This window comes from Phyllostomus discolor, chromosome 6, assembly GCF_004126475.2.
Source record: "Phyllostomus discolor isolate MPI-MPIP mPhyDis1 chromosome 6, mPhyDis1.pri.v3, whole genome shotgun sequence".
Lineage (NCBI taxonomy): Eukaryota > Metazoa > Chordata > Mammalia > Chiroptera > Phyllostomidae > Phyllostomus > Phyllostomus discolor.
Genome location: NC_040908.2, coordinates 161,587,576 through 161,614,455, shown reverse-complemented (window position 1 = coordinate 161,614,455; position 26,880 = coordinate 161,587,576). Strand labels below are relative to the sequence as shown.

The window sequence follows — 26,880 nt, the reverse complement described above, 5'->3', positions numbered from 1 at the left end:
GGAAAGTCTGGCCACATGGATTATGCAGGGCTGTGAAGACCAGAGCTGCCCGTGGCTGGGCGGGGTGACCTCAGACAGGACACAGGAGAATGCAGGATGAGATGACATGCACACCGGCGGAATGTACTGCGTACGTCCACTCCCCTGCTGTTCACAGAGGGAAGGAAAAACAAGACTGGCTCGGCCCCAGTGCCAAAGGCCACTGCTGGGTGACTCAGCCCTAGGTAAACACTCACTCGGCTCTGGGATTGGTGCAGACAGAATGATACTGTAGAGTTTCTTAGCCTCCTCCACGTGCTCGGAGATCTTGTCAATGTTGAGCCGTGTTTCCTCGATCTGTCATCAGAAAGACAATGGCCTTTGTCATCAGAGGAAGAGTATGTCCATGACTGAGGTTACGGCTTAGCAGAGCTCCCTGGTGAAAGCTGCCCGCCCTCTGGGCTTGGGGAAGAAGATGATGACTGACGTGTTTTCTGCTTTTCATGGACAAAGTCATCTCAACAGAGCAGCCGTTGAAAAGCCATGCCATCGCTCCCTGAGAGGAACACATTTGCCCACCTTGGACGGGAAGACTCCGGCCAGAGTCAAGAGGAGCCAGGAAAACCCGTGAAGAGGAATCAGAGAAAGACCAGCACACCCGATCAGGCAGATCCTTTAGCACCTGCACCTGCCCCACCCCCTCAAGTGAGAAACAGAATGAGGACAGGAGGGAGGGAAAAAGGGGAGGCAGGAAAGAAAAGACGTGCAAGGGAGAGAACCCACCTAGAGTGTGAAAAACGAAGAGAGGAGAATGAGAGGAACAGCCAGACAGAAACGGAGAAAGAGGTAAAGAAGAGAGTGAGACTCTGCAGTGGCCGTACCAGGAGGCAGCCTGAGACTGTGTGGCCTTTCCATCCTGTTCCACTTACAGCAGAATCCCAAGTCTATGCAACTGTTAAAAAGGCCCAAGTTATCACCTGTGAAATCTGGCGGCCTTAGAGGCACAGCCACCTCAGAATCAGGCCCGTGGGTGACCAGAAATTGCCCCCTGTACCCTTCCCTTCCCCGTTATCTCTCTATCGGACACTGGCTCCTCTCCCCAACTCATAAAATGCCATTGCATCACAGGTGACTGTCTTGCCAAAGCAACTACATTATATAAAACAGGACTGGGCGGGGGGGGGGGGGGGGGGGGGACTTTCTAGAATGAAATACACTAACCATTGGTAAATGAACTTAACATATTTTAACAAGCCAGAGACCTTAGATTTTGCATGTTCAATGGATCAGATGTCTTAGAAAATATATTTGGAATATTATTTCATACACGGAAAAGCATCATGACCCAAAGTTTGGTCAACAGTATAAAAAACGAGACCAGAAGCTGCTAGGATGAGATGGCTGGGCCTCAGGCGCAGAATGCTCCGGACATCTGGAGACTGGATGGTAGGGAGGTTGTCCAGCCCTGTGGACAGGAGGATCGAGCCCTGGTGCTCCATCCTCGACCTACCTGTGGGACTTCCCAGGGTTGGGGAGCACGTGCCTCCTCTCCCCATCACCCCACTCATCCTGCTCCTTCCTCCGTCCTCATCACCCTCCCCTTCTGGAGGCATTTCAGAAACTGACTTAGTAATTTAGTCCATGCGCCACATGATCACCCTTTAGACACAGGGCTGTCCGACCTGCGGCCCACAGGCCACATGCAGACCAGGGTGGCTGTGCATGTGGCCCAACAGAAGATCGTCAATTTACTTAACACAGGAGATTTTTTGTGATTCTGTGTCACAATGGATGAAATGGGTGGCCCAAGACAACTCTTCTCATTCCAGTGTGGCCCAGAGATGCCAGAAGGTTGGACACCCCTGCTTTAGAGCTTCAGGATGGGCCACTGGCCAATCAAAAAGCTTTCTTTTTTTGAACTTTGTGTCTTTACTTTTTCTTGGAAGTGTTGCTTTTCCTCAGAGGTGACTTTCTGGGTATTTCACACTGGCAGCTACATGCAGTTAATTTCCTTTTGTGCATCTGCCAGATAACCAAAGGCTCGTGGGGGTGGGGGTGGGGGTGGGGGAGGGAGGGCCCAGGACCGGGAACCTAGCAGCGCTGAACCTAACAGCTCAAGGCCATTTGTGCGTTTGTTTGGGGTTGATTTAAGTATACTGACATTACCCTGCACAATAATACGTTTAGGAACTATAACTGATTTAACACCTACCTGCATCAGAAGGGCCCTCAAGCCTGCCTGTGAAGTCCCCATCGCTCTCTCCCTTTTAAGCATGAGAACATTTTGGCTCAGACAGGTACAGAAACTCACCCAAGGCCATACTGCAGAAAGGTGACATCAAGGTTTGAACGTAGCGTCTGTTATATACTAAGCCCTGCCTCCTGAACCAGGTAAAGGTGCAAGAACCACCTACAGAAGGCTCCTCTGCCTTCTCTCCCAGGTCCGTGCACATCAGCCTATGTCAGGTTATGTGCATGTTTGACTCACAGGTCTGTGACAGGGTCACAGTGGCCTTTCACTGAGACCATGGGCCTTATTTCTTGGTTCTCCGAGCAACGCTCCCTATGGAGAGCTTTTCACACAAGGTGTGCCCATGGAACACTGCTGATGAAGGGAACCAGCCAGGTTCTTTAATCACCACACTAAATGTGCAACTAGTACATCCTCAATGCCTGCTTATTGTATGTTACTTCTTATCTGTCAGCAGTATGGAAGTCCAGATAGTATAGTTTAAGAAAATACGCATCAAATACACCAAGTTCAAGTTTCAGCTACACCTCTTAGCAGTTTCATGACCTTGAACAAGCCACTTGCCACCTGCCCCCCAGCCCCAGTTCTCTCACTTGTGAAATGAGGATTATCTTAGTTCCCACTTCCTAGACTTTTTGTGGGGTTTAAATGAGATAATACATGTCAAGCACTTAACACAGAGTGCATGCTCAGTGAACACTGAGTGATGGTGATGATAACACAATCATAACCAGCAGCGACTGAACATTCATTATGATAGGTATTATGCTGCGTCTATGGGAACACTTCGTTTAACCCTCACTCCACTCCGAGTATTAACAAAATGCTCTGTGGTATCGTCAAGGGCCACCCATGGAAATTAAGGAAGACAAGCAAGTTGACCATTCTTCAAGTTGGGTGTCTGCCTCGGGGAACAAATTATGATTACCACAGTATACTAATCACTATCATCTAATTAAAAGGAGAGAGTTACTGTCAAGGCATGGGTGGCCTCTTCCCTCTGGACCTAAGTAGCCAGGGGAATTTAATTAGACAATGGAAAGCAGAGAAAGTACTATTGCAATACTCTGGAGAAGTGGCAGATGTCAGGGGCTAGGGTAGAAAGCTTTGTCCATTCTACCTAAAACATCTCTGCTTTCCCCAAGTTCCACGCACCTGTATCTCTCTCTTGTTAGGCATTAATTCCTGTATATTTATATTATGCACCACCACCCTTTAATGTGACAAAAGTAATGGAGTTGTAAGGGTCAAATAAATGACTCCTTCTTTTCACAATTCATTACTGTTTGTCCAAAATAGAACAATCCAAAAACAGCCCTCATACTAGAAGTTCTGAGTCAAGTCCTCTTCAAATGCTTGGCTTCTTTGCTTCGGAAAACAAGTAAACATTGATGAGAAGGGACAGAGAGAGGTCTTAGTCAGCCAAGCAACAGAAGTCAAATCCCTCCAGGATTTTATCAAGATTGGGACTAGTGTTTCAACTCTCTCTCATGAATGAAAAGGCATGAATGATCTCAGAGTCCCACTGACCAGTGAAATCGAGTATTCTTAGACAAATCAACAGTGTATTTGGGCTTCGCAACACTCAAAATTTGGTCAGGAAAACAAAAACCCATCTAGTTATTTTAACTGAAGTAACAGAATACAGGGAATTCTTTACACAGAGATGGAAGGGCCAAGAAGCCCAATAGAGGAAAGTGAGACTCTCTGGAAATTGGCACCAGCAGGTTGGAGGGACACAGAGGGAAGGCAGGGCCACCTGGGCCTAAGGCCAGGGCCCCTCTGGTGGGAGCCAGACCACAGTGAAGTGGACCAGCAGAACGGGACCATGGAGGTGGGGTCCGTCATGTGAAAGTTGAGCCTGTGGGGGGGACAGGTCTGGGAGGAAAACCATGGCCTCTTCCCTGCTCCATGCGTCTTCCGCCAGCGCCTCCCCGAGGTCAAACACCCCAATGCCAGTTGGCAAGGGACCCTGGGAAATGAGCTCCCTACAGTGCAGAGCAGAGCACAGGAAGGGCGGGGATGGACCTGAGAACAAATAGGCAAAGGACTGGCAGGGGCTTCCTGCCTGCCCAGGGAAGAGTCCAGAAATGCAGAACCTACCAGCTTACCTGGTCATCCAAACAGTCTACCTAAAGAAAGAACCAAAGAGTATTTAACCTGCTATACTTGACTTCATGCCTGAATTTCCAAGTGGCATTCACTCACTTTGAGGTTCTTAGTTTTAACAAACATCAAGCCCACCTAGCAAATCCTAATGCTTTCAAGACGGCTCGCCTCCCAATTCCTCTAACCAGGTGCGCTCCACCCTCCAAAGCCCCACAGCACTTTGCCCGCGCTCGACCTGCTTTCACTTCTCCCCCACCTGACTCAGATCTCCTTGAGGGCGGCGACCGGCTTGTTCCTCTTAGACAACTGGACACCCGTCACCATGCCAAGCACATGGTGTCGCTCTGCCGAAAGGACATAAGTAACCGCAGGAAACAAGCACACGCCGCTGCAGGACTGTCTCGCAGACTTTCCTTAAGCACACCCAAAGAAGAAAACTTTCTGACGGCATTTTCCAAAATGTATTCATTCACCCTTGTTAAGAGAAGTCACATGTCAGAAAGGGTTCCATGAAAAACATAAATGGGAAGCAAAGCAGGTCTCTCTACTACAGGACTTCTTGGAGCCTTGAGTGTGTTAACGTGCTTTTTACACCTCCATGGCAGGAGGGAGTAGGAAGCATTTCTCAAGCACATTTGCTCCCAGCAGTCTTTTTGGCATCTCATCCTGCTGTCCACGACACGTGCTCTGATCCACCGAACAGCCATCCCACCTGCCCCTGCTCATCTTGTTAACAGAACTCTGATTCCGTGTGGGCAGCGGTGCTGCCAGCCCCAGAGGATGAATCATGGCCAGTTCTATGGCAATCCTGACAATCCTGTCCCTTTGTGAAGGAGTCACTTTCCTGGTCTCCCTTCCAGCTGAGAATGACCACAACCATGTGATCCACTGTTGGCCAATGGGTAACAAGGGAAAGTCAGCTTGGAGGATTTGGGTCCTTTTCCTCCCTGATAAAAAGATCTTTGAACTTTTCTAGCTGCCCCGCTAGTGCAGGCTGAGACCCCGTGGAGCTGTGCCTCTGTGGTGGTTTTAGAACAGGACACAAATTCTTTAACGCTCCTCCTGTTGACAGGTGGTATCCCATGTATGGACCCTTTGAATCTGGGGGGCTTGCGCTGCTTGCACAGCAGAGTAAGCACAGGTGATTTCTGCAGCTGGAACGCCGGCCTTGAGCCTCTGGTCTCCGTGTACCGAGCTCACACTCCTGGCTCCGTCATGCTGAGAAGTCCGAGCCACAGAAAGAGGCCAGGGGTAGACACTCCAACTGGCAGTCTCTGCTGAGCTTCCCTGCGTCACGCTAGTCCAGGCACCCACATGAGAATAAAGGCGCCTCTCTCAGATTTCAGCCTTCGGCTGCACCAGTCTTCACAACTAAGGCACCAGAAACTGTGGAGCAAGACTCATCCACCTCCACTGTGCCCTGTCTGAATTCCTACTCCACTGACTCTGTCAGCATCCCCAAAGGGCTGGTGACACCAGTAATGGTGACATCAATTTGTATACAGCAATAGTCAGAGCAGACCCCATCTCTTGATCCTAAGGGACAAGCCAAGAGGATCAAAAAGATACTGACCTAGAGCCCCAGCACCTCTAACCCGCTGCACCACCTCTAACTCCAGACTTGTTCATTTGTGAAAACAGTTTCCTATCTGTAGTGCTTTAGGTGCCGTTACTCATCACTCGAAAGCATCCCTAAGTGGCACACCATGCTGCCGCTCAGGGACCCAGCTTCAGGCCAGAGCTCTCATCTCTCTTCCCAAGGGCTGCTGCACCAGCCGACTTACTGATCTTCCCATTTCTGGCTGGTCCCCCTCCACACACTGCCACCAGAATGACTTTCTAAACATACTGTAATCCCATTACTTCCTTGCTTAAAACCTCCAAAGCTCCCCATCACTTTGCAGGGGTTTGCATGTGTAACTGCAGAATCATCCGGAAGAATTTCAGAAATCTGAGTGATTCCAAGCCCTGTGACTCACGTGTGTGTGTGTGTGTGCAAACCGCTCGCAGGTGGCTCTGACGGGTGAGTCGAGTTACAAACCAGTGGAGCCCGCCCTGCTCCCCTTTCCCTCCTTCCCAGCAGAAAGCAAAGTTTCCTCTTCTAGGCTCCCACATTCCTAGCTTGTTAACATGTCCACAATCATGAGACTTTTAAAAAACGTGTCACCCTCACCAGATAAGGGGACACCAGAGGGCAAGGACACCGTCCCATGGGACGTTCGCTCCCCAGCACCTCTCTTGGAAGACAGCGGCACTCACGTAACCAATGAATGGATGACAGAAGTTAGAACAATAAACGCCTCGAGGTCTGCCTTCTCTCCGCCGTTCCATTTCCTCTCTCTGCCAACTGAGAAAGCAGAGCAAGGAAAATACCGACGACTGCAAATTAGACAAAAGTCTTAGGTTTACCATTTACTAGACCCTGGCTTACCCAGCCAAGGAGGCCTGCAAACCCAAGGGCCAACTCTTCTCTCTAACAACCGAGCAGCTGGAGAACCCGCCGGAGCTTCAGAACGCAAACACAGTTGGAAACCATCCCGGTCCTGTGACCTCACCCACACCTTGCGAACGCCTCTCTGACCACCTGTGGACCATATACATGCACTGCTGGTCCTCAGCAAATGGCTGAGGGTGCCCTATTGCTGAAATGAGACCAAAAGGCAGGTGTTGCCGTAGGAGTGCGTTCCCAAGGAATCCACTTAGCTATGTCCCGTAGGGTCATAGTTCGTACAGGGTGTCTTCCCCAGGCACAAACAAAGGAAAACCTCCTTCTTTCCCCAAACCCCCATCATCTGGAATGTACTTTATTTCACTTTCAAGGATGTTTCTAGATCAGACTCTATAAAATCAACTCTGTGGCCCACTTACTCTAAACACGTTGGGGAACATGATGGTGATAAGGACTAAAATCGCTGTAGACATACTTAGAGTATGTCTGGCACCGTGCCGGGAGTTTCACATCACTTTCTCATTTTATATTTATAGTAACCAGCAGGGCTGTTCTTGCTTTAGAGGGAACTGGGGTTTTGCGCAGTTAGACAACTCTTCCAAAGTTATACCGCTAGTACTGGGCAGAGCTGAGACTGAGGCCAGGATCCGCGGGGTGCCAGAGCCTGTCTGGTCTCCTTCCACGGCCTGTCTCCTCTTGCCTCTACCCCACTCCAGAATTTATTCCTTCCGTGCTTTTCATCTGATGAGAAAGAAGGAAAGTAACACCTACCTATGCCCACACCAAGGACTCTCTGGGTGTTACCTCCTTTAATCCCCAACAAATCTGTGAGGTGACTATTTTTCTCCCCATTTCACAAGATAAACCCACTGAGACTTAGAGAAGTTAAGGAGTGAGCCCAGGATCACAGTTATGGCAGTTAAGGAATTACTTTCAAAGACCATACTCTTCCCCCCGCCTCCCCGCAATGCTGTCCCCTTCTTCACCCTAAATAGGATAGGGCTTTTTTTTTCTAAGTGACAAAAAAGCAGGTGACAAAGAACAAGCAGCAAGAAAAAAGCAGCCCTGGAGACCTCAAGTCTCCAAAAACCACCACCACCCACCCAGTGCTTTCCAGTCTAGATAATGCCCCCCAGGCGTGGGACCTCACGTGCGCCTCGCAACAGCCTGGAAGGGTCAGTGCTAACGTCCCTGATTTCCAGAGCAGGAATCAAGGCCCAGATGGGTTACGTGACGTAACCACGTCAACTGCCATTAAATGCTTAAAGATGGACACAGACCATGTTTTGGAGGCTGACGCCAACCCTCTTCCCACCTCACAAGGAATACTGCCTCTCAGAGGCCCTCTTACCGGTTTAAGAGAAGACACAGAACAGGGTCCTTGGGTGGGTAAGATTCCTTATCCCTTATTCCTTATCCCCTTAGATTAAGTTCTCGATTGCATCTGGTTCTCCGAGGCGAGATCAGAGGGACAAGCTACAGTGACGTAAACATCTCAAGTCTCACCCAACAAGTAAACAGAAAGACATTTCTAACCATGATCCACTCTTGGAACAAAACTGAACTCAATAAAACGCAGATGTTTGATCTCACTGTGACTCCTCAACCTCAAGGGCAGGCCCACCCCCAGGGAGGGCGGGGCTCTGAGGAACGTCCACAGCCAGCTTCCCACACAGGCCAGCACACGCCCTCGTTCACGCTCGCGGCCGCTTATTCCTCTAACCCAGGAACGAGCCTGAACCTTCGAGCCTCGCTCCACTCCCGTCTGGTTCGACAAGGACCAGAGGATGACTTTTCTACATCCGTAAGCTAGGGGACGGGACGCCCCCTGCAAGAGAATATGATGCCTCTTATCTTCTTTCCAAAAAGACTGAAAAGCCATAGAAAGAAACCATAGTATAGTGGTGGAAACTTCAGTGCCTGAACTTTCTGTGGTTTTGTTCTTTTTGTTTCAAAGTACCATTATCGAGCAAATCCATATATCTCAGATGCTGCACTGAATGTGTTAGAAACATTATCCCCTTCGATCCTGACAATAACCCTCCGGGGAATTACATTACCCACCCAATCTACAGGTGGGAAAACCAAGCCTGCTAACACTCCCAAGATCAACAGCTGCTGGGAAGCAGGGCTGAGATTTGAACCCGGGTTTACCTGGCTCCAAAGCCTGTGTCCCTGCCCATGATGCACCATCCCCCGCAGCATCCCAGCCCTGGCTGTCTACGGTAGCACCTTCCCAACAGGGACCTTCGAAATCAAAGACTATGGGAGTCTGTAGACATGGGACACTCGCCGGTCTTCACCCCTACTCAACTGCAGAAATCTAAACTGGTGGTTTCTCGGTCTCTCCATTACCACTAGAATTTAAGTCAAAGGAACTAAATTTTGGAAATAAATCTAATCTGTATGAATCACAGACCTGAAAATGCAAGGTGTTTTATCCTTGTGGCTGAGCCTCCATGGTTGCTGGTCCTGTATTCAAGTTACAATAATTTAGGCAAAAAAAGATATTACTCAAGAGTTGTCGTGTCACCTAAGAATAAGACTTTAAAAGCATCTCTTTAATTCCATATCATTTACCTTCTGCTGACTCTGTCCCTAAGATAGAAAAATTCAAATCCTCCCAAGGAAGTATGGGAGAGGCTCTCCCTGTAACTTCTTGGTCTGGCCACCCCGCCTCAGGGAAAGACGGACGTTGTTGGCGAGACCCTTCAAAGATCCGAGGGTGTTTAGTCTCTGCCGAGGATGCGGTGTCTCCTCACGCACACTCAGAGGAAGGCAGCAGCAGGTCGCCTACCTCGGAGAAGAACTCGTCCATGAAAGCTGTGTTGTCCACGGCGATCTCAACCTCGTCGGCATCGCTGTCCTGTGTCAGCTGCTTCTGCGAGAGACAAGAGGAGCAGGGTGAGGCCAAAAACGCAAGAACTCAGTCGCAGTGCTGAATGCTCACTAAGGACACGACGCGCTAGATCCACATTACCCATTTTGCATTTACAACCTCCAAAACTCAAAACAGCCCTGTGACGTGTCAGACTCCAAGGCCATACTGTCTGAATTTAATTAAATCCTAGTTCTACTGTTGACAGATTTTTTGTTTTGTTTTGTTTTGTTTTGTTTTTTGGTAGGTTAGGCGAGGGAAGGATGGGCACGTCACTATCCTCACTGTGCCTCAGTCTTCTTATCTGTGAAATGCGAATAATAACACTCCTAACTTCACAGGCTTGTTTAAAAAATCGGTAAGATAATCAATGATAAAACACTTCTGCACAGTGTCGGGCATGCTGTAAATACTCAATAAATCGCCAAGTTTGGTGATGGAGACATTAGTATAGCTCATTCCAAGCAAAGAACCGAAACCAGAGAGGTTCAGTAACTTGGTCAAAGTCACACAGCTACAATGGGAAAGCTGGCGGGGTCTAGCCCATCCGGGCTTCAGAGCCCACGTTCCAGCCCTTTCTCCATGCACACTGCCCAATGCCTGAGCCACCCTGCCGGGATCTCTTAGAACAGCTTCCAGCCACAGTTCCTCCAAACACTGGCTGCAGATTCTCACAGCAGGAGTGAAGATCTTCCTGTTCTGAGAGGCACCTACTGCAAAGGAAACGGGCGGATGCTTTGTGTCGTTCCCCGTCCCAGTTCATGTTTACAAGGAAAAGGAAGCTCTACCTCCAGCCCCCAGCCACCCTTGGAAACGCCAGCTTTCTTAACTTGTTCAGTTTCCTCTGCAAAATCACCAAACGGCTATCTAAAGGAAGGGCTTCCCCTCCCACCCGGCACCAAGGGCCTAAGCTCTTGCTCTGTTCTTCCCAAATGTTCTTCCCAGACCACGGCTGCGTTGCACGGGGCCCCTTTCTAAGGACAGAGAATGGGCTGTTGCGAGTGAAGGGAGGGAGGGGTAAACCCCCTACACCAGCTTCTTCACCCTCGGTGGTCCTGTGGCTTTCTAGGCCAAGACACATCACTCGCACACACTCAGAACTCCACGGGCAATGAAAGCCACCAGAGGCCCCTTTTCTTCGCCTGCTGCTGCCCGCTCTGATCTGCAACACAGATGGCGTTCCTGGGGATTCCCATTACAGTCTGGGATTCTCCAGGCATCCAGGGAGCCTCTTTTGACTGGCGCCCCACCATCTCATTCCGGGGCCCAACTGGAACCATCAGCCCCCCAAGTTCAACAGCCACATTCAGAGGAGTTAAAATTTGAGGCACTGCTACAGCCCCCACAACGTCTTCCTAAAACTAAGAACTGATCAGGTCCTTCTGCCACTTGAAGTCACTCAATGACGGCTCACCCTCCGAGGACTAATAGTCCCACTGCCTACTGGAGCACGTGGGGCCCTTTAAGATCAGGCCCCACCCACATCTCTCCCTCTAGGAGGCACTGTCTCCACCAGGCACTGGGAACTCCTTGCATTTCCGGGACACCTCATTCTTTCATATTGCTGAATGCTCACACCAGGTCTTCCTCCTGAAATGCATTTGTCCAGCTGGCAAATTTGTCCTTAGCCTTTAAAACTCAACCTCGGACAGCCTCACCTGTCAGCCTCACCTGACCCTTCCTCCGCACACAAAATTTAAAACCTCCCTAAGCTCCCAGGGCATTCTGTGCACACTTCCATAGCAGCCACCTCCGCCTACTGTGAGTTGTCCCTCGATTTATGCGTCCTTCCCCCACCACCTGTAAACTCCTGGAGGGCCAGGACTGCGTGTGTGTGTGTGTGTGTGTGTGTGTGTATCTGCATCTACTGTGGCAGCTCCTCAGAGTGTGTGCCTGCCCAGGACTCCTTCCCTTGTGCAGGTGCCCCTCACCCACCCACCTGATTCTGGGAAGGCTCTCAGTCATGACCCCAGGCTCCCTGAGGAATTCGGATTGTGAAGGGGACAGAGCAGGCTCACCCGGCCTCGGCAAACAGAGATGTCTGCTAGGTCCCCAGAGCGGCCCTGGTTTCCGTCCTTCCCAAGCCCCGCCTTGGCTCGGCACAGGCTCTCCAGACCTCCCCTGACACACTTCCAGCGAGCAGAACAGGATTCCTCTACCATGGTTAAAATCCATTTAGGCAGAATCGGCTTTTGCAATTGAAACTATTTGTACTTGCACCCTGGCTGGTGTGGCTCAGTGGACTGAGTGCCCTCCCGTGCGAACCAAAGAGTCTCAGGTTCGACTCCCAGTCTAGGGCACATGCCTGGGTTGCAGGCCCGGGTCCTTGGTTGGGGGTGTGTGAGAGGCAACAACACATTGACGCTTCTCCCCCTCTCTTTCTCCCTCCCTTCCTCTCTCTAAAAGCAAATAAATAAAATCTTTCTTAAAAAATACTTGTACTTGTCTTTAATCTATTCCACATGTATTCTGGGCACTGACCATACGCTGGATATGTAACAGCAATGTAATCGATTCTAGCTGAACAAATCACTAGTGTCCACACAGACTGGCAGCCTGCCTTCACCCAGCTGCTTCTAGTTTGAGAGAAATGCTCCCTTGATCAACTGTCAGCAGTACGTGGGCATCTCGGCAGCCTCCGGAGAGCTCATCCCCCAGGGAGAGTTTCTGTGGTCCTCGCTAGCAAACAGGAACCCAGGCTTCCTCTAGGTAGCATTTGCTGGGTGTCTCCTCTCTTCAGAGGTCTTCTAACAGACCCACACACTGAGGGGGCACACCCAGTGTATGTGTGTGTCCACAGCCACACATACACACACTTGCAAGCGTGTCAACTCAGCTTTCTTCAAACAGACACGCATGCTAAGAAAGTGGGATAAGGCTGCCATCACGGGATGGACTGAGGGAAGCGTCTCACCCCATCACCTGGCGGTGAAGCTGAGAACAACTGTGTCCTTGAGCACGAGAGGCAGGCACTTAGCTCTCCGGTGTGACATAAGGTTTAAGACCCCTAGAATTTGTACAGGCATCCCCCACCTCCAAGACAGCCAGCCACCTGGGGGCTTTCAGCAGGTTCCAGCAGGGCAGCCTGGCCCACGTCCAGTGAGAGAACGTGTGAACTGGGAAAGGGGACGTCTCTGGCCACGCACACCTGAGGTCCAAAACTTGTTACCAATAGCTGGCCGGGAGGCCTCAGTCAAGTCCCTCACTACTCTGAGGTTTTTTCCTGTGAATAGAAATAACACCGCACACGTTAACACTCTTATGCGGGTTAGAGGAGATCACATATGCAAAGCTTCTAGCACGACACTGGGCACACTCCAGGGCCTAATACATAAATGTCAGCGTCCCTGTCACCTAGTGGTGAAGACCTGATGCCTAAAGGCTGGGGGGTTGATGACCCCCCCCCCACACAGGAAGTGTTCCCAGTCAGGCTCAGTCGGTGAGATGGACCACGCAGCGTCATGATGACCAGGGTCCCTTCACACCTTGGTCACTTAAACCACTGGCTTAACATCTCTGAGCCTCAACCTTCTCATCTGCAAAATAGGAACAATAGCGTCTACCAGGGCTTCTCTGAGAATTAACTAAGACACCACTTAACAAAGTTCCTTACGCGATGAACAGCACATGGTAACAACTCAGTAGAACACCTGTGTGTAAGATCTCGCCAGCTTCTCTACAGTTTTAACCGGGATCTAAGTACCTTCAAACAGGAAAGGGGGGCAGGGAGGAAAGACACAGGACTTGCAGAGTCAGTGCAGCCTGACAGAGCCTATCGTTAACTTCTCTCAGAGACGGACAAACCAGCACTTAGCACCAGATAATGAGTTACAGATTCAGCAGGAAGAGAGCACAGGCTTGCTGGAACCGTCCTCCCAGGCAGGTCCTCCCCCTGGGGTGCGCTGCTTCCAGCCACATAAAAGACCGTCAACAGCAACCACGTGTAGATCAGAAACTGCAGGGAAGAAGGCCATTCTCCCAGGTCATCTGGATAAGGTGGTCGTCTGGAGTCACGTGACACTGGGAACTGCCACCACGCTCCTCAAGGAAGGGGACCTGGCCGATCCCAGAGCTGGGGCTCCTCCCCTGGAGACCCAGCTGTGCCTTTCAGCCCAGGAGGCTTCAGGGACCCTGAGGGCCCTTTATCTGCAGCCCACATGACTGAGCACAGCCAAGAAGAAAACTTGAGCATCTTTATCAAACAATCAAGGCCTGTGGTAATAGGAACGTTCCAGTAGCTGCGACATCAGCCACAGTAAAAAAAAAAAAAAACAACGGTATATGTCAGCCCAACGGCCCACTTCCTGTCCCCACAACCTGACCCCAGCCTCCTCCTGCCTCTCCCACCAGGAGGTCGGAGATACCATCAGTGACTTAGGCAGCCCTGAGCGAGAGCCCAGGACCTATCTAGCACCCACCTCTCAAATGTGTCCCAAAATTCAGTAAGGGAGTGAGGGCAGTCGGGGCCATGCCCTTGTCTGGGCAGAAAGCAGCAAGAGTTCAGGGGCCCAGAAGTCAGTATGAAGTGATTTCACCTGCGAGTCCTCCCGCTCCACTTTCACTGCCTTTCTCTCTCTCAGCTGCCTTCCCTGCCACCCTCAGTCTATTTGACTGTGGGTCCCTTTTCACTAGCTCCTTTAGTAAAAACACTTGCCACTTCAAGTCCCTAGTAGGAGCTGAGTGGCCACAACACTGCTGTGATAAACTATGTCGACAAAACCCATCTGTATGCTGAAGCTGAGAACCTGCAGGTCAGAGAATGTCTATGTGATTCGAGGGTTCCCAGCTATTGGCTCACAGAGTCGGGGCTCATGCTCCAGCTGTCTGTCCCAAGCTCCTGCTGACTCCACTGCACCCTGCTCAGAGCAGCCCATCACCAAAGCAGCCAGCGGCCCAGGAGGGCCACAGCCCCACCCTGCAGAAAGCACCTGGTGGGAGAGACAAGCTGTGGGCCTTGGGCACAGCACTTGTCTCTGGTAAGCCTCGGTTGTCTCGCCCAGTAGAAGTTAGCTTTCCAGTGCAGCTTTGTGACAACCCAGGACACCTGAGATGCGCTTCACAAACCACCCAGGGGAGTCAGGGAGCGTGGAGTCAGGCAGACCGGTCCCCTCCCCCGGTCAATCTGCACAGCTTCACTTTCTATCTGCTTTTTACCTTGGGGTTGAATATATCATTTCATATTAAGCCCTGCTGTCATGAGAAGGGAGAAAGGAAGAAAAAAAGAAAGAAGGAAGGAAGCCGGCAAGCTTAGCTAGCCAGCTGGAAAACCACCGAAGTAAAGGAACGGATGCCTTCTAAAGAAAGGAGAGAGAGAACAGGGAGGGCCCTCACTCCCCTCCAAGTGAAAACACAGCTGCCGGAGAGGTGAAAATCATCAGCAATTCCATAAGGATCGTTCCAAATCAGAAGGGCAGGACGAGAAGGAAGTGACAAAGAAAGAAAAGAGGAACTGTCCCAGCCTCGGCCAGGGCTCAGCTGGTTGGAATGTGGCCCCCCCTGTACAACAAAGAGTTGCTGGTTCCATCCCTGGTCAGGGCACACGCCTAGGTCGTGGGTTCAGTCCCCAGTAGGGATGTGTTCAGGAGGCAACCGATCAATGTTTCTCTCACTCTCTCATATTCTCTCTCCTCCCCCTCCCACCTCCAATCAATAAACATATCCTCAATAAGAGATTTTTTTAAATGGAAGCCATCCCAAATGAGGAGGGCGCCAGTCGGCGGCTCCCTGGTTCTCTGCCTGCCACAGGCACCGGCCCAGGAAGACCAGGGGGTCCCACAACAAGACAGAAGGCCCAGAGTCTTGGGAAAAGTTTGAGGTGAAGGAAATAATAGCAGAGGGGAAGGGACCAGCAGTCTGGACTGAAAAGGAACATTTGGTCCTTAACTCCCCCCAGGGGGGGTGGTGAAGGATTGTGGCTGATGGGGGCAGGGATGGGGGCAGGAGCCCTCCTGGCGAAAGCTGGTGACCACAAATTCTTGTACCCTCTCCTCTCCATATTTAAACAGCTCCTTGCACAGGAGATCCACACTCCTCTATAAACCCAGATTTTCTCCCAATAAACTTGATTCAAAGAGACAATGGCATGATTTTTATTGCCCCTGCTACTCACTTCCCCGGCACTGCCTTGCTCTAGGATGAGGGTCTGTGCATTCCCAAAGATGAACATCACCACTTCCAAAAATTCCAAACACACACACACACACACACACATACACACACACAGCCCGACATCTGGTTTTTCCAGTCCCTCTTCCTTGATGAAAAGAAGCCAGAAATTCGGAGTAAGCATGCCAGCTCTCAATAGGCACTCAGTGCTCTCTGTTCCCCATTCAGAGCCACATGGCCTTTCTCCATTGCCCAGTTCTCCTTCCTACACTTTTTTTTTTTTCTCATCCACTGAAACCCTCCCAGAGAGAACTTCCGCCTTTGGCTAAAATGCATCTTCCTCAACACACTCGTCAGATGAATCAAGAGGAGATCCACGGATAATGAACCCCAGGTGAGCCTCCCACTTTCACTTCCCAGGTGTTTGTTCTGCTGAGCACTGGAGGCGAGCATGGCCCTCTTTGGAAGATGAGAGGCAGAGGAACAAACTCAATACCAAATCAGCCCAAGGCCAGCAAGTTGGTGGACCCGTGAACCAAGGCCGAAGCCCCCGAGGCCCCCATTCCATGCATTCTGCCCTGACAATCACACCACCAGATAACACCTGTGTGTGTCTGCTTGCAGACACGCTTGTGGTTTCAAATATGCTATTTGACTCTCACGTCAAGCCTAGGAGAGACAAATAATTACTTTCTCCAGTCACAGATGAGGCAGCCACTTAATTAGGTTGCACGATTCATCCGAAGTCATTCAGCGAATAATAGCAGCACTAGGACTCTGTTCTTACCTTCTACACGCCACTCAAAGACGCCCTTCCCCCTCTGGCTTGGTAACACACCCTCACTTATTGCAGGGGATGCTGCGATGTCAATATAACTAAGTTGGATTAGTCTATATGCATGGATGCCGCTGCACAGAATCTGTGAATGTGCGTGGATGCACAGATACATCTGCGTTAGAAACCCAGCTCTGCCTCTTAGTAGCTCCGTGACCTTAAACAACTGACTTAACCTCTTGGTGCCTCGGGTTCCCCATTTGCAACATGAGTCTCTACTCACAGAATCGTTGTGAGGGTTACATTAGTTGATACACAGAAAGAATCTAAAGCAATGCTGGGTACGTATTAAATGCCCAAGACCATACCATCTAAAGCAGGGAACTGGGCCTTGTTTTCTCCAAAGAGAGTTTTTGCTGAAGTTATTTCTCTGCTACGTGCATTTAAAGAAATAAGCTCCCTGTGGATTCTGCTTCTGCTACATTCTCACCAATTCTGGTACTTACAATGGTCATTACTACTCATTTCTAAACAGTTTGTCACTTCCATTTTGCTTTCTTTTTAACCCAAGAGTTATTTAGAAAAGTGTTTTTACATTTCTAAAGCAAGAAGCATCTGGGAGGACTACTGCTATATTGTTCATTTCTAATTTTCTTACGTCATTATCAGGGAACCATTATTGTATTATTAATTTCTAGTTTTATTACATCATTATCTAACAGGGAACATAGTCTAGATGACTTCATATTGTGTGGAATTTGACATTTTCTTTGTGCCCTATTACATGGTTAGTATTTTTTCTTTTCTTTTTTTTATTACTGCTTATGCTTGGACGACATGGTCAATATTTTTTAATCTTCTCTGTGTGTTTGAAAAGATCTTGCATTCATTTGCTGTACATAAAAATCACCCAAGTTTCGTCTCCAAGTCATGCTGATTCCCATCTGCTGTTGCTTCCCAAGACCTGAGCCAGGTCTAGAGAAGCGGCGGTGAAAAGGGACGGACGTTCACCTGAATGAAGGGCTCGGGGGTCTCAAACCCAACCGCCCCACCCACAACCTTCTCCTCCTCATTACAAGGTCATTCACTCACCCACAGTATTCATTAAACATCCGTCACTTGCCAAGCCCAAGAACAGACACTGGAGACACACAGACGCCACGCAGCACTGCCTGCTCGCCAGGACCTCACTGTCTCCGGGGGGCGGGGGGCAGGCAGGCACACAAGTCATTACACATCCACACGCTGACGATGACCCGCACTCAGCACAGGGCTGTGCGCCCAGGAGAAGACGGCGGCCCAGCCTCACCAGAGCCTGGGAAAGATGGAAGCCCACTAGAGATGTGTGCGCAGGTGACTCCTCGAGGAAATTTGGCAGGTGGAGTGTATTTACCAAAGGATACCTTCAGGAAAGCCCTCGGGGTGAGAACACCACACCTTTTCCCTGCTTTCTCTCTGCTCCCAGGAGCCATTCAAGTAGCGTTCCAGTCGCCTGTTGAACCTTCCTCCCCCTCCCTAGCCTTCTTCCCTCTTTTCTGACTTCCACCCCTCCTCTGTCCCCCAACATCCAGTTCTCAAGGATACAGAAAGGAGGAAGGAGCTACTAATGTTTCCTCTATTTCACCCTCAGCCTTCTCCTCAACCCTCAACCCTTCCTTTCAGCTGGTCTCACCGGCCTCTCCCCCTCATGATCCTGCCCCTCCCCCTCAAGCTCCTTCTAGGCTACTTCATTAACAGTTGTAATTAATAACATTTGTTAATATTTATTTTTTAGAGAGAGGGGAAGCGAGGAAGAAAGCGAGGGAGAGAAACAGCAATCCAGGCATGACCAGGAATTGAACCGACACCCTTTCCGCCCATGGGACCACACCCAACCAACTGAGCTACACAGGCCAGGGCTGCAGATACCATTTTTGAGCGCTCTCCAGGCGCTGAGGGTTCTTCTAAGACATGTGCTCTATATCCACCAAAGCATTTAATCTCATAACCATCTTCTGAGGACCTTCCCCTTCTGAGAGCTCAGAAACGGGAACATAAAGATGACCAGTAACCTGTCGAGATGGTGCAGGCAGCGATCGTGCCTGAGCCAGGACAGCCTGGGCGGCTAGCAGCACAGCCCTGGGACTCCGCGGGCAGAAGCGATGTCTCCGACCAGCACCCCCGCCCCAGCTCAGGGTGCATCGCCGGCCCCAGAAACACACTCACAAAGCTCTGAAAGATGCCACACCCACAAGGTCAGGAAACACACGAGACCGAGAAGCTGTCATAGGCCAGAGGCGGCCAAGAACACCTGACAACTAAACGTGGTGTCATATCCTGGATTGGATCCTAGAACAGAAAAAGGGACATTTGTGGGAAAACTAGAGGAATCCAAGTAGGATCTGGCGGTTAGTGAATCGTAACGTGCCAACATCAGCTTCTCAGGTCTGACAAGTGCTCCGTTGTAATGAGGCATCAACAATGGAGGTAATCAGGTGGGGGGTAGACAGGAACTCTCTGTACTATTTTTGTAACTTTTCTGCACATCTAAAATTAGCCTAGACTAAAAAGTTAATTTATAAAAAGAAAAAAAGCAAACTTTGTTTTTGATGCCACGCCAAACTGCCCTAACCCAGACAGCGAAACATACCAGAGAGTACACGATTCACTGATCTCTTTAGGAGGGAGATGAATGTCACTCAGTCTCCAGAGAGAATGGAGAATGTTGCCGTGGAAACAGCCCAATGCCAGAAAACGAGCTGACCTGAACCGTGGAGACAGTGGTGAGGGGAGGAAATTGCAGAAGGGCCTAATATAACGGTGGCTGGAGATAAGCAGCCCCCCCACACACACACACACACCCCCCAGGGAAGACAGAGTCTCCAGAAAAGTTTCTCTGCAGAATATCCCCATTATCCACCCACGGTTTGGTTAACAGCTTTCCCAGCTGCGGGCTGGGAAGTGAACAATACAGGGGAAGGAGGCACGAGGGGTCCGTGCTCCCTTGGAGAGCAGGACACTACAGGGCTGGCAGCTTCTGAATCTGCTGCACTGTGTGGCTGCTTTGCTCTCTCAACAAAAGGAAAAGAGTCTGTGGAAGTCCCAGGGGAGGCAGAGTCCATGTGTCAGCTCGGGGTCTGCAGGTTTCCCTGCAGTGATGACATTGGCACTGAGCCCTAAAGGGTGTGCAAGATTTGGCCAGAGGGAAATGGGGCAGCCGGAGTTTCTCTGTGGCATCCACATCTTCTTCCCTTCCTTTCTGAACAAGGGCAACCTTCCATGATGTATGGGCGGAGGGATGGGGGTATAGCTAGGGGCCTTAGAACTCATCCATCCCTGTCCTTGGGGGTGGAACCCGGACCTCTGGTTTCCTTAGGAAATGTATGGGTTCCCTGAGTTCATGCTGCACTTCAGGCAAGTCAAGACTCACCAACCCACAGGGAATGGAGTGAGAAGATCGTCAGAATAAGGGCTGTGTAAGGGTCGAGCTGCTGTTCATTAGTCAACAAATGTTTACTAGGTTACTAACTACCATGCGAGGCTCTGGGGCCCCAGAGGACCAGCCCCTCTGCCACTGCTTCCAGGAGCTTACAGTAGTTGGGGAGATGAACAGATACAGTGTAGGGCGACATAAAAAAAAAAAGCAAGAAAGATATGCCCCATTCTTGGTCTCACCACTTCTGAGCTGGAGATGTCAATCAGCTGTGTGCCTCAAGCCCCTGACCTGTGCAATGAGAATCATATTACAACACCTTGTCTTGTAGGGTTGAGGGGATCAGAGACCAGGTAAGTAAGGCGCCTCACACAAGTTCTGCCCAATAGGAAGTAGCTGCTCAGTAGATAATCATTTGTTACCGTAGCTGATATGGTGGCAACAAGAAGTCATCGCACCATCGATCTTAAAGACAACAGCACCCAGAAGACAAAGAGCCCATCTCATTAAAAAAAAAAAAAAATGGAAGGTGGGTCCAAGTCCACTCCATGGTAACAAATAACCCCCCTGGTTTATTAGAAGAAAGGGATTTTGCTGCAACGTAATATCTAGCCATGCGCAGCCTGCTGGAATGGAGGGAGCATCACCTGCAGCGAGTCAGTTTGGAAAGACAGGCAGGGACTTTGACCGAGGGTAAGGGAACACCGAAAGGGAGAGGGGAAACGTGGGCAAGCATTTCTCCCTCAGAGCCTGCCAGTTCCCCGGCCTCCCCCACACGCACAGGAATAAAAATAAAACTAATCCCCTGCTCTCATCCAAGCATGTTCTCTCCTGGCCTCCGGCCGATGGGTCTGTAATCCCTGCTCAATCCCTGTCACTCTCATCTCAGCGGCTTCCCATCTGCTCCCTGCACAACAGCTCGCCCAGGGAATGAACCCTTTCAGGGGAAGAGAGGAGCTGAGGAAGAAAGCGCTGGCTAGGAAGAAATCTTGCCATTGAAGGGTGGGATCTCAGTGAAGAGACAGATTCTGGAGTCAGGATGTTAAGATTTGCTTATGATCCAAAGCATCCCCAATGTAGTAGGGGCTCAAAATACAGGGTCTGGCAGGAGTAATGCTCGAGTGTGGTTGGTAAGGTAATAACATGGGTGTAATAACTTAGTTTTAATATGCACATTTCACCTAAAATGTCACGCAGTATGATTGAGTGATATTGTTACATTACAGAATTACATGACTATGATTTTGTAATAGAAGATTTTTTTAAAGATTTATTTATTTATTTATTTTTAGGGAGGGAAGGCAGGGAGAGAGAGAGAGAAAAACATCAATGTGCGGTTGCTGGGGGTTATGGCCTGCAACCCAGGAATGTACCCTGGCTGGGAATCAAACCTGGGACACTTTGGTTCCCAGCCCGCGCTCAATCCACTGAGCTACGCCAGCCAGGGCTTAGAAGATTTTTTAATAAAGAGGGGGGCGTTGTTTGTGCTGGACCCTGTGTATTGACAGAATGAACTAAGCTTCAAAGGGGAAGCCCAGCTGTGTTTCTCTGGGGCTGTACTACCACCATTATCCGGAGCAACTCTGACCTCGCAGAGACACCAGAACCTCACGTGGGGAAGGGGACCAAAGACAAGTCCTTGTAGGATGCAGGACAGAGCAGAAAGAGCAAAAAGTAAGGCTGACCTTTAGAGCCCCAGGTGGTTGACCTCATTAGGTGTTGGCCTTGGAGGGGCCCACACACCCCAAGCCATTTCTAGTCCTCCGTGGATCAGTCTCCAACAGGGTCCCAAGGCCTTGGCCTCTACTCCATATATCACTGGCATCTGTAGTATCATTATCGGCCTTCAGTGTTGTTGTTTTTTTTTTGGGGGGGGGTCTTACTTCATAAAATACAGCCCTTTGTTTTCCCTGTATGACCATTAACTCTTAAGGGCCAGGACTGTGTGGTAATGCTGGCTCACGTGATGCCCAGCAGGATGAGGTCTAAAAGGATGAGGATGAGCAAGCCCACCAGGTCGAAGAGCACAGACTGTAGTGTCTATGTGGACACTCGCCAGTGGGAGACTGGTTGAGAACGTTCAGGGTCCTTGCCTTCCTGGGCAGACTCCACATGCCTCTGAAGGCATGAGACTTGATTTTAACTAGGACTTGAAGAAGAAACCTGAGCTCAAGCACCAGTTCTCCTGGGAAGCAGCCCCACTCCCTAACGCCCTGTCCCTATCTCCCGGGAGCCAGCCAACGAGGTATTCCTGCAGACGCTTTTACCACAAGGATGACACCATTGTGTCTGTTTCTCGTGCGTCTCCCGATCCGACTAGGAACTTCCTGAGAGCCAGGAAGATGTATTCATCACCATTACACCCCGGCACCATCCTGAACACCTGGGACACAGCAGGAGCTTAGTAAGTAAATGTTTGCTGGCTGAAAAGACAGCCAAGCAAGAGGTTCCTGGCCAGGGATTAATCTGGACTCAGCAGATCCAAAGTTCAGCTAGTGAGAAATCAGCAGGACCCACCTCCTGAGATAGAGGCTGGGTGCAGGCAGCACACACTCCCGGCCAGCCTGTCTTCGTCACTGAAGACGCCGACTGCCGAGAAAGCCCACCGGGAGGGGCAGTGCCAGAAATGAGTCCGGTCTTGTGACACTGGCCCCAGGAGGGTGGGCCCCGCAGTGTGGGTGCTGCTCCCAGCAGGTCAGGTTGGAGGAACTCACATTTACTGTGGTGGGTGATTATCATGGATTATCTCATTTCACCCTTTCAGGGACCCTAGGGGAAAGGTAGGATGAGCCACTTTATATGTTATGCCTTTATTTTTAGAGAGGGAGGGGGAACGGGAGGACAGAGAAACATCTCTCCCTCTCGTACACACCCCGACCAGGAACGGAACCCAGAGAGTCGCAAGCTCGTGCCTGGACCTAGTTGAACCGGTGACCTTTCACTCAGCAGGACCACACCCAGCCAACGGAGCCACACCTGTCAGAGCTGATGATCCGCTTTACAGGTGCAACTCTGAGACCTCGGTCCTCCGGACGCCAGAGCCTAATGGGTGCTCAGTGCAGGCTCGAGAGAGGAAACACTTCACACATCCTCGGGGTGGACGGAGGCCTTAAACCTCCTGACTGCCTCCCCCACCTCAAAGATGCTCAAACCCCTACGACACCCGACATTCCAACAGGTTCCTTGCCCCCTCCCTCCCATGCGTGAGAGGTCACCGCCTCTCCAGCCAGCCTAGCTGATCCTTGGGCAGCGCTGACCACTAAAAATGCTGTGATGCAACATCGTAATTTCTACCCGTTGACTTCACATCTCCTCCCTGTGTCTGTGCAGCTGAACCCAGTCTCTGGCACATGACAGCCCTCCAGCTATCTGGTGGCAGTTATCGCCTCGCCTCCCCCCACCCCCCGCCCCCGCCCCGAGGTTTAGAAAGATGCCTCGGAAAGAAATTGCACAGGCTGCTCAGCACGAAACTGGCTTCATGCAGATTAACGAGTGCCTTCCCTTGATAAAAAGAAATCAGAGAGAGGAGATGGTTATCTTGTTGCAGCGAGAGCTGTCCCTCCCCTGGGGGAGGGGAAGGGAGGAACTGGACTAGAAATGGAAATTTATATAAACCTTAACAGTCTTCCTGGAAAACATTAACATTGCCAAAGGAGCTTCTAAGCGCAACCCAACTCTCTGTTTCCCAGAGGAGGAACCGAGAAGCTGACAGGGAAAGTGACACAAAGGAACACAGCTATTAAGTGGCAGGGCCACGGGAGCCTTTGAACCTGCGGCTCAGGCCCACCCACCTCCCCGGCTCCAAAAGGCTAGAGCACCTGTGATGTCAGAACGGTGCTCCCCCTCACAGCTGCACCTGCTACAGTCCCACCTTGACCACCACCCCAAGAGACAAAGGGAAGAAACGCAGCACTTGCCCCAGGTTACAGGAGTAATAAGGAAGCTTGGAGCAGCAAAGGAACTTCGGCTCCCTGGCAAAGGGAATTTATACTAGGAATGCAAAGCTCAGGGAAGGCTCTTGGCTAATTGTGGACAATGGGCTACTGAAAGAAGCCACAGGGTATCTTCCTCTGGAAATCCCTCCGGGGAAGGGAGCTGCCTCTGCCTGCCGTTCGGTTTTGCAATGTTCTACGATGGCTGGATGTGCTGATAGAGGAAGACCTTCAAAACCACGCTCCTCTTCCCTCTCTGCCTCCCCAACTAGCGTGCTTCAGAGAAAGGGCACTGTGGAGGGTCACCAGCTCCGTCACTTACAGCAACCCTCCTTCCTACCCAGGCTGAGCTCTAGTCTCCTCACCTACAAAAAAACGGTGGCGGGACATTCTGCCCTGTGGGTAACCACTGTGATGCTCAGGTGACAGACAGCAGGTAGGAGGCGCAGGGGCTCACTCCCTCACCGTCCCCTCCTCTCTCACATTCCCCTTTGACCTGCTCTCTGCTACCCAGAGAGGGTGAAAAGTCACGAAGGTGTCACCCAAGGCAAGGGAGGAGAAAGAAAAACAATTGTGACATCATCCCACTAGACTCCCCCTTGTCCCAATAGAGGTCTCTCTTTTTCCAAAGCGCTTCAACAGTCAGTAGCATGACATGGACTATTCATTAGTCCCCGGGGTTCTGTGCACCACGCGGAGGGCCCTTCTGGGGTGGTCCTCACAACCACCCATTTCACAGATGACAAAACTTCAGATCCGAGGTCAAGGGACAGCTAGCACTTCAGCACTTCTAACAAGCTCCCAAGCAGATGGACTACTTTGTGGCCAGGACTAGATTTTTAAATTCCACTGAGGCAGAGCCTGGGCCCAGGGCTGAGCCCTGGGCCTGCCCCTAGACTGCACTCCGTAATTGTTTGTTGAATGAGTCAGTGAATATCTGACTCAAAAACCTGTGTATGCTAAGTCTCATTATGTCATTTGATCGCATAACAAAGCTCTAGCCGAGGCATGATCACCCCCATTTGACAGATAAGGAAAATAGAGGCTCGAAAGAGTAAGTAGCCTAAGGTTCTACAGCCTTCGTGCAGCAGGGCTGGAGGCAGGCTACCTTCAGAGCCTTTGCCCCGACCACAGCTGACCCGAGGGTGCTGGGGTAAATTAATAACTACAGAGCGCCGGATGACAAGGAGCTGGACCCGTCTCAGCACGTAGCTCAGGAGGTCCCCCAGGAGCCCGGAGGTGCTCCCCGGGGTGGGGGCAGCCAGGCACAGAGTCCCCCAGGAAGGAAACAAAGAGGGTAGCAAGAGGCCAGCCCTGGGCGTAGTGAGGTGCCCCGGACCTCCCAGGGAGCTGCTCTTGGCTCAAGCGCCCGCCGCAGATCCCAGCCCCGAACGGACGCTGTCCAGCTGGGGCGCGGAGGAGGGAGGACAGCCTAGCAGAGGCATCCCGGGAAACCGCAGTCCAGCGATGAATCAGCGGCACATGACCCCGGTGGGGAGGGGAGAGTGCGGAACCCGCGCGGGATGCGGCTGGGGCTTGGGCAGGGCAGGCCTCCCGCCCGGCCCCCTCCGGCCTGGATCTGGGGAGACAGGGGAAGCCCCTCTCCCGCGCAGCGCCTCCCTCCGAAGCCCCCCCCCCCGCCCGCCGGGGTCCGGGGGACGGCGGGACTCACGGCCTTCAGCTGCTCCAGCCGGTCCTTCATCCTGGTGCCCAGGCGCCGGGAGGCAGGTGAGCGCGTCCCAGGTGAGCTGCCGGAAGTGGCGACCCGGCCGGGCCGGGGCGGGGGAGCTGGAGGCGGGCGGCGGCGGCGGCCGGCTGGGAGGAGTGTCCGAGACCACGGGAGGCTCCGCCAAGCCGCCCCCTGCGGCCCCGCCGGCGCCGCGCGCTCCAAATCCGGCTCCGGGGCCAGCGCCGGCGCGTAGCGCTGATCCGCCCGCGGGCCCGCCCCTTACCTGGGCCGCGCCCCGCGCTCCTCCTTAAAGGGGCCCAGCCCGGCCGCCGCCCCGCCCCCCGCGGCTGCTCTAACTCCCCGCGCCCCAGCGCCGGGTCCCCAGAGACCCCAGGGAGCGGAGAAGCCCGGGGGGAGGGCCAGGCGCGGGCAGACCCGCCGCAGGGCCGAGCAAGAGCGAGGGCGCCTGTCTGGCCTCAGCTCCATCCTTGGCGCTCAGCTCTGCCCGGGCCCGGCTGTGCGCTGGGGTCCAGCCCTCGGCGGACTCGCTCCTCCTGGCGAGGTGGGGCGAAGCGCCGCAGACAAACACGGTGTGATTTGTCCCGTAACGTGCCGGGGAGCCAGCACCTAAGGTCTCCCGGGGGAGGGCGCTCTAGGAGACAGCTGGAGGAGGGCGCCCTGGGGAGGAGAACTGGAGGTGAGAAGCGGACGGGGCCGGCGGGGACGAGGAACTCGGATTTCCTGGTGTTGGCCGTAGGGACCCTTCGGAGAAAGGGCAGGCACCTCGGTGTTGACGTCAGAACACCTGTCGTTGTATCTACCCTCTGCTGCACGAAGGCTGTAGAACCTTAGGCTACTACTCTTTCGAGCCTCGTTTCCTTATCTGTCAAATGGGGTGATCATGCCTCGGCTAGAGCTTTGTTTGCGATCAAATGACATAATGAGACTTAGCATACACAGGTTTTTGAGTCAGATTCACTGACTCATTCAACAAACAATTACGGAGTGCAGTCTAGGGCAGGCCCAGGGCTCAGCCCTGGGCCCAGGCTCTGCCTCAGTGGAATTTAAAAATCTAGTCCTGGCCACAAAGTAGTCCATCTGCTTGGAGCTTGTTAGAATGCTGAAGTGCTAGCTGTCCCTTGACCTCGGATCTGAAGTTTTGTCATCTGTGAAATGGGTGGTTGTGAGGACCACCCCAGAAGGCCCTCCGCGTGGTGCACAGAACCCGGGACTAATGATGTCCATGTCATGCTACTGACTGTTGAAGCGCTTTGGAAAAGAGAGACCTCTATTGGGACTAGGGGGGTCTAGTGGGATGATG

The 26,880-nt window shown here is 51.7% G+C and overlaps 1 protein-coding gene across 8 annotated transcripts in view; it reads right to left on the bottom strand.

The window, feature by feature from the left end:
* The window catches only part of STX3 (syntaxin 3), a 41,717-nt gene extending 15,884 nt beyond the window's left edge, over positions 1 to 25,833 (bottom strand). For 2 of the 8 annotated variants that reach the window (XM_036029509.1, XM_028515919.2), the window contains exons 1-3: positions 25,563 to 25,800; positions 9,586 to 9,669; positions 237 to 336 (exon numbers count right to left, since the gene is read on the bottom strand). In XM_036029509.1, coding sequence (XP_035885402.1) covers positions 237 to 336; positions 9,586 to 9,669; positions 25,563 to 25,592 — 214 coding nt within the window. In that variant the 5' untranslated portion in view covers positions 25,593 to 25,800. Of the gene's footprint in view, positions 1 to 236; positions 337 to 9,585; positions 9,670 to 25,562 lie in introns of all 8 variants that reach the window. The other 6 variants (XM_036029508.1, XM_036029507.1, XM_036029510.1 and 3 more) reach the window with 5 other exon arrangements.
* Between the last annotated feature and the right edge of the window lie 1,047 nt (positions 25,834 to 26,880).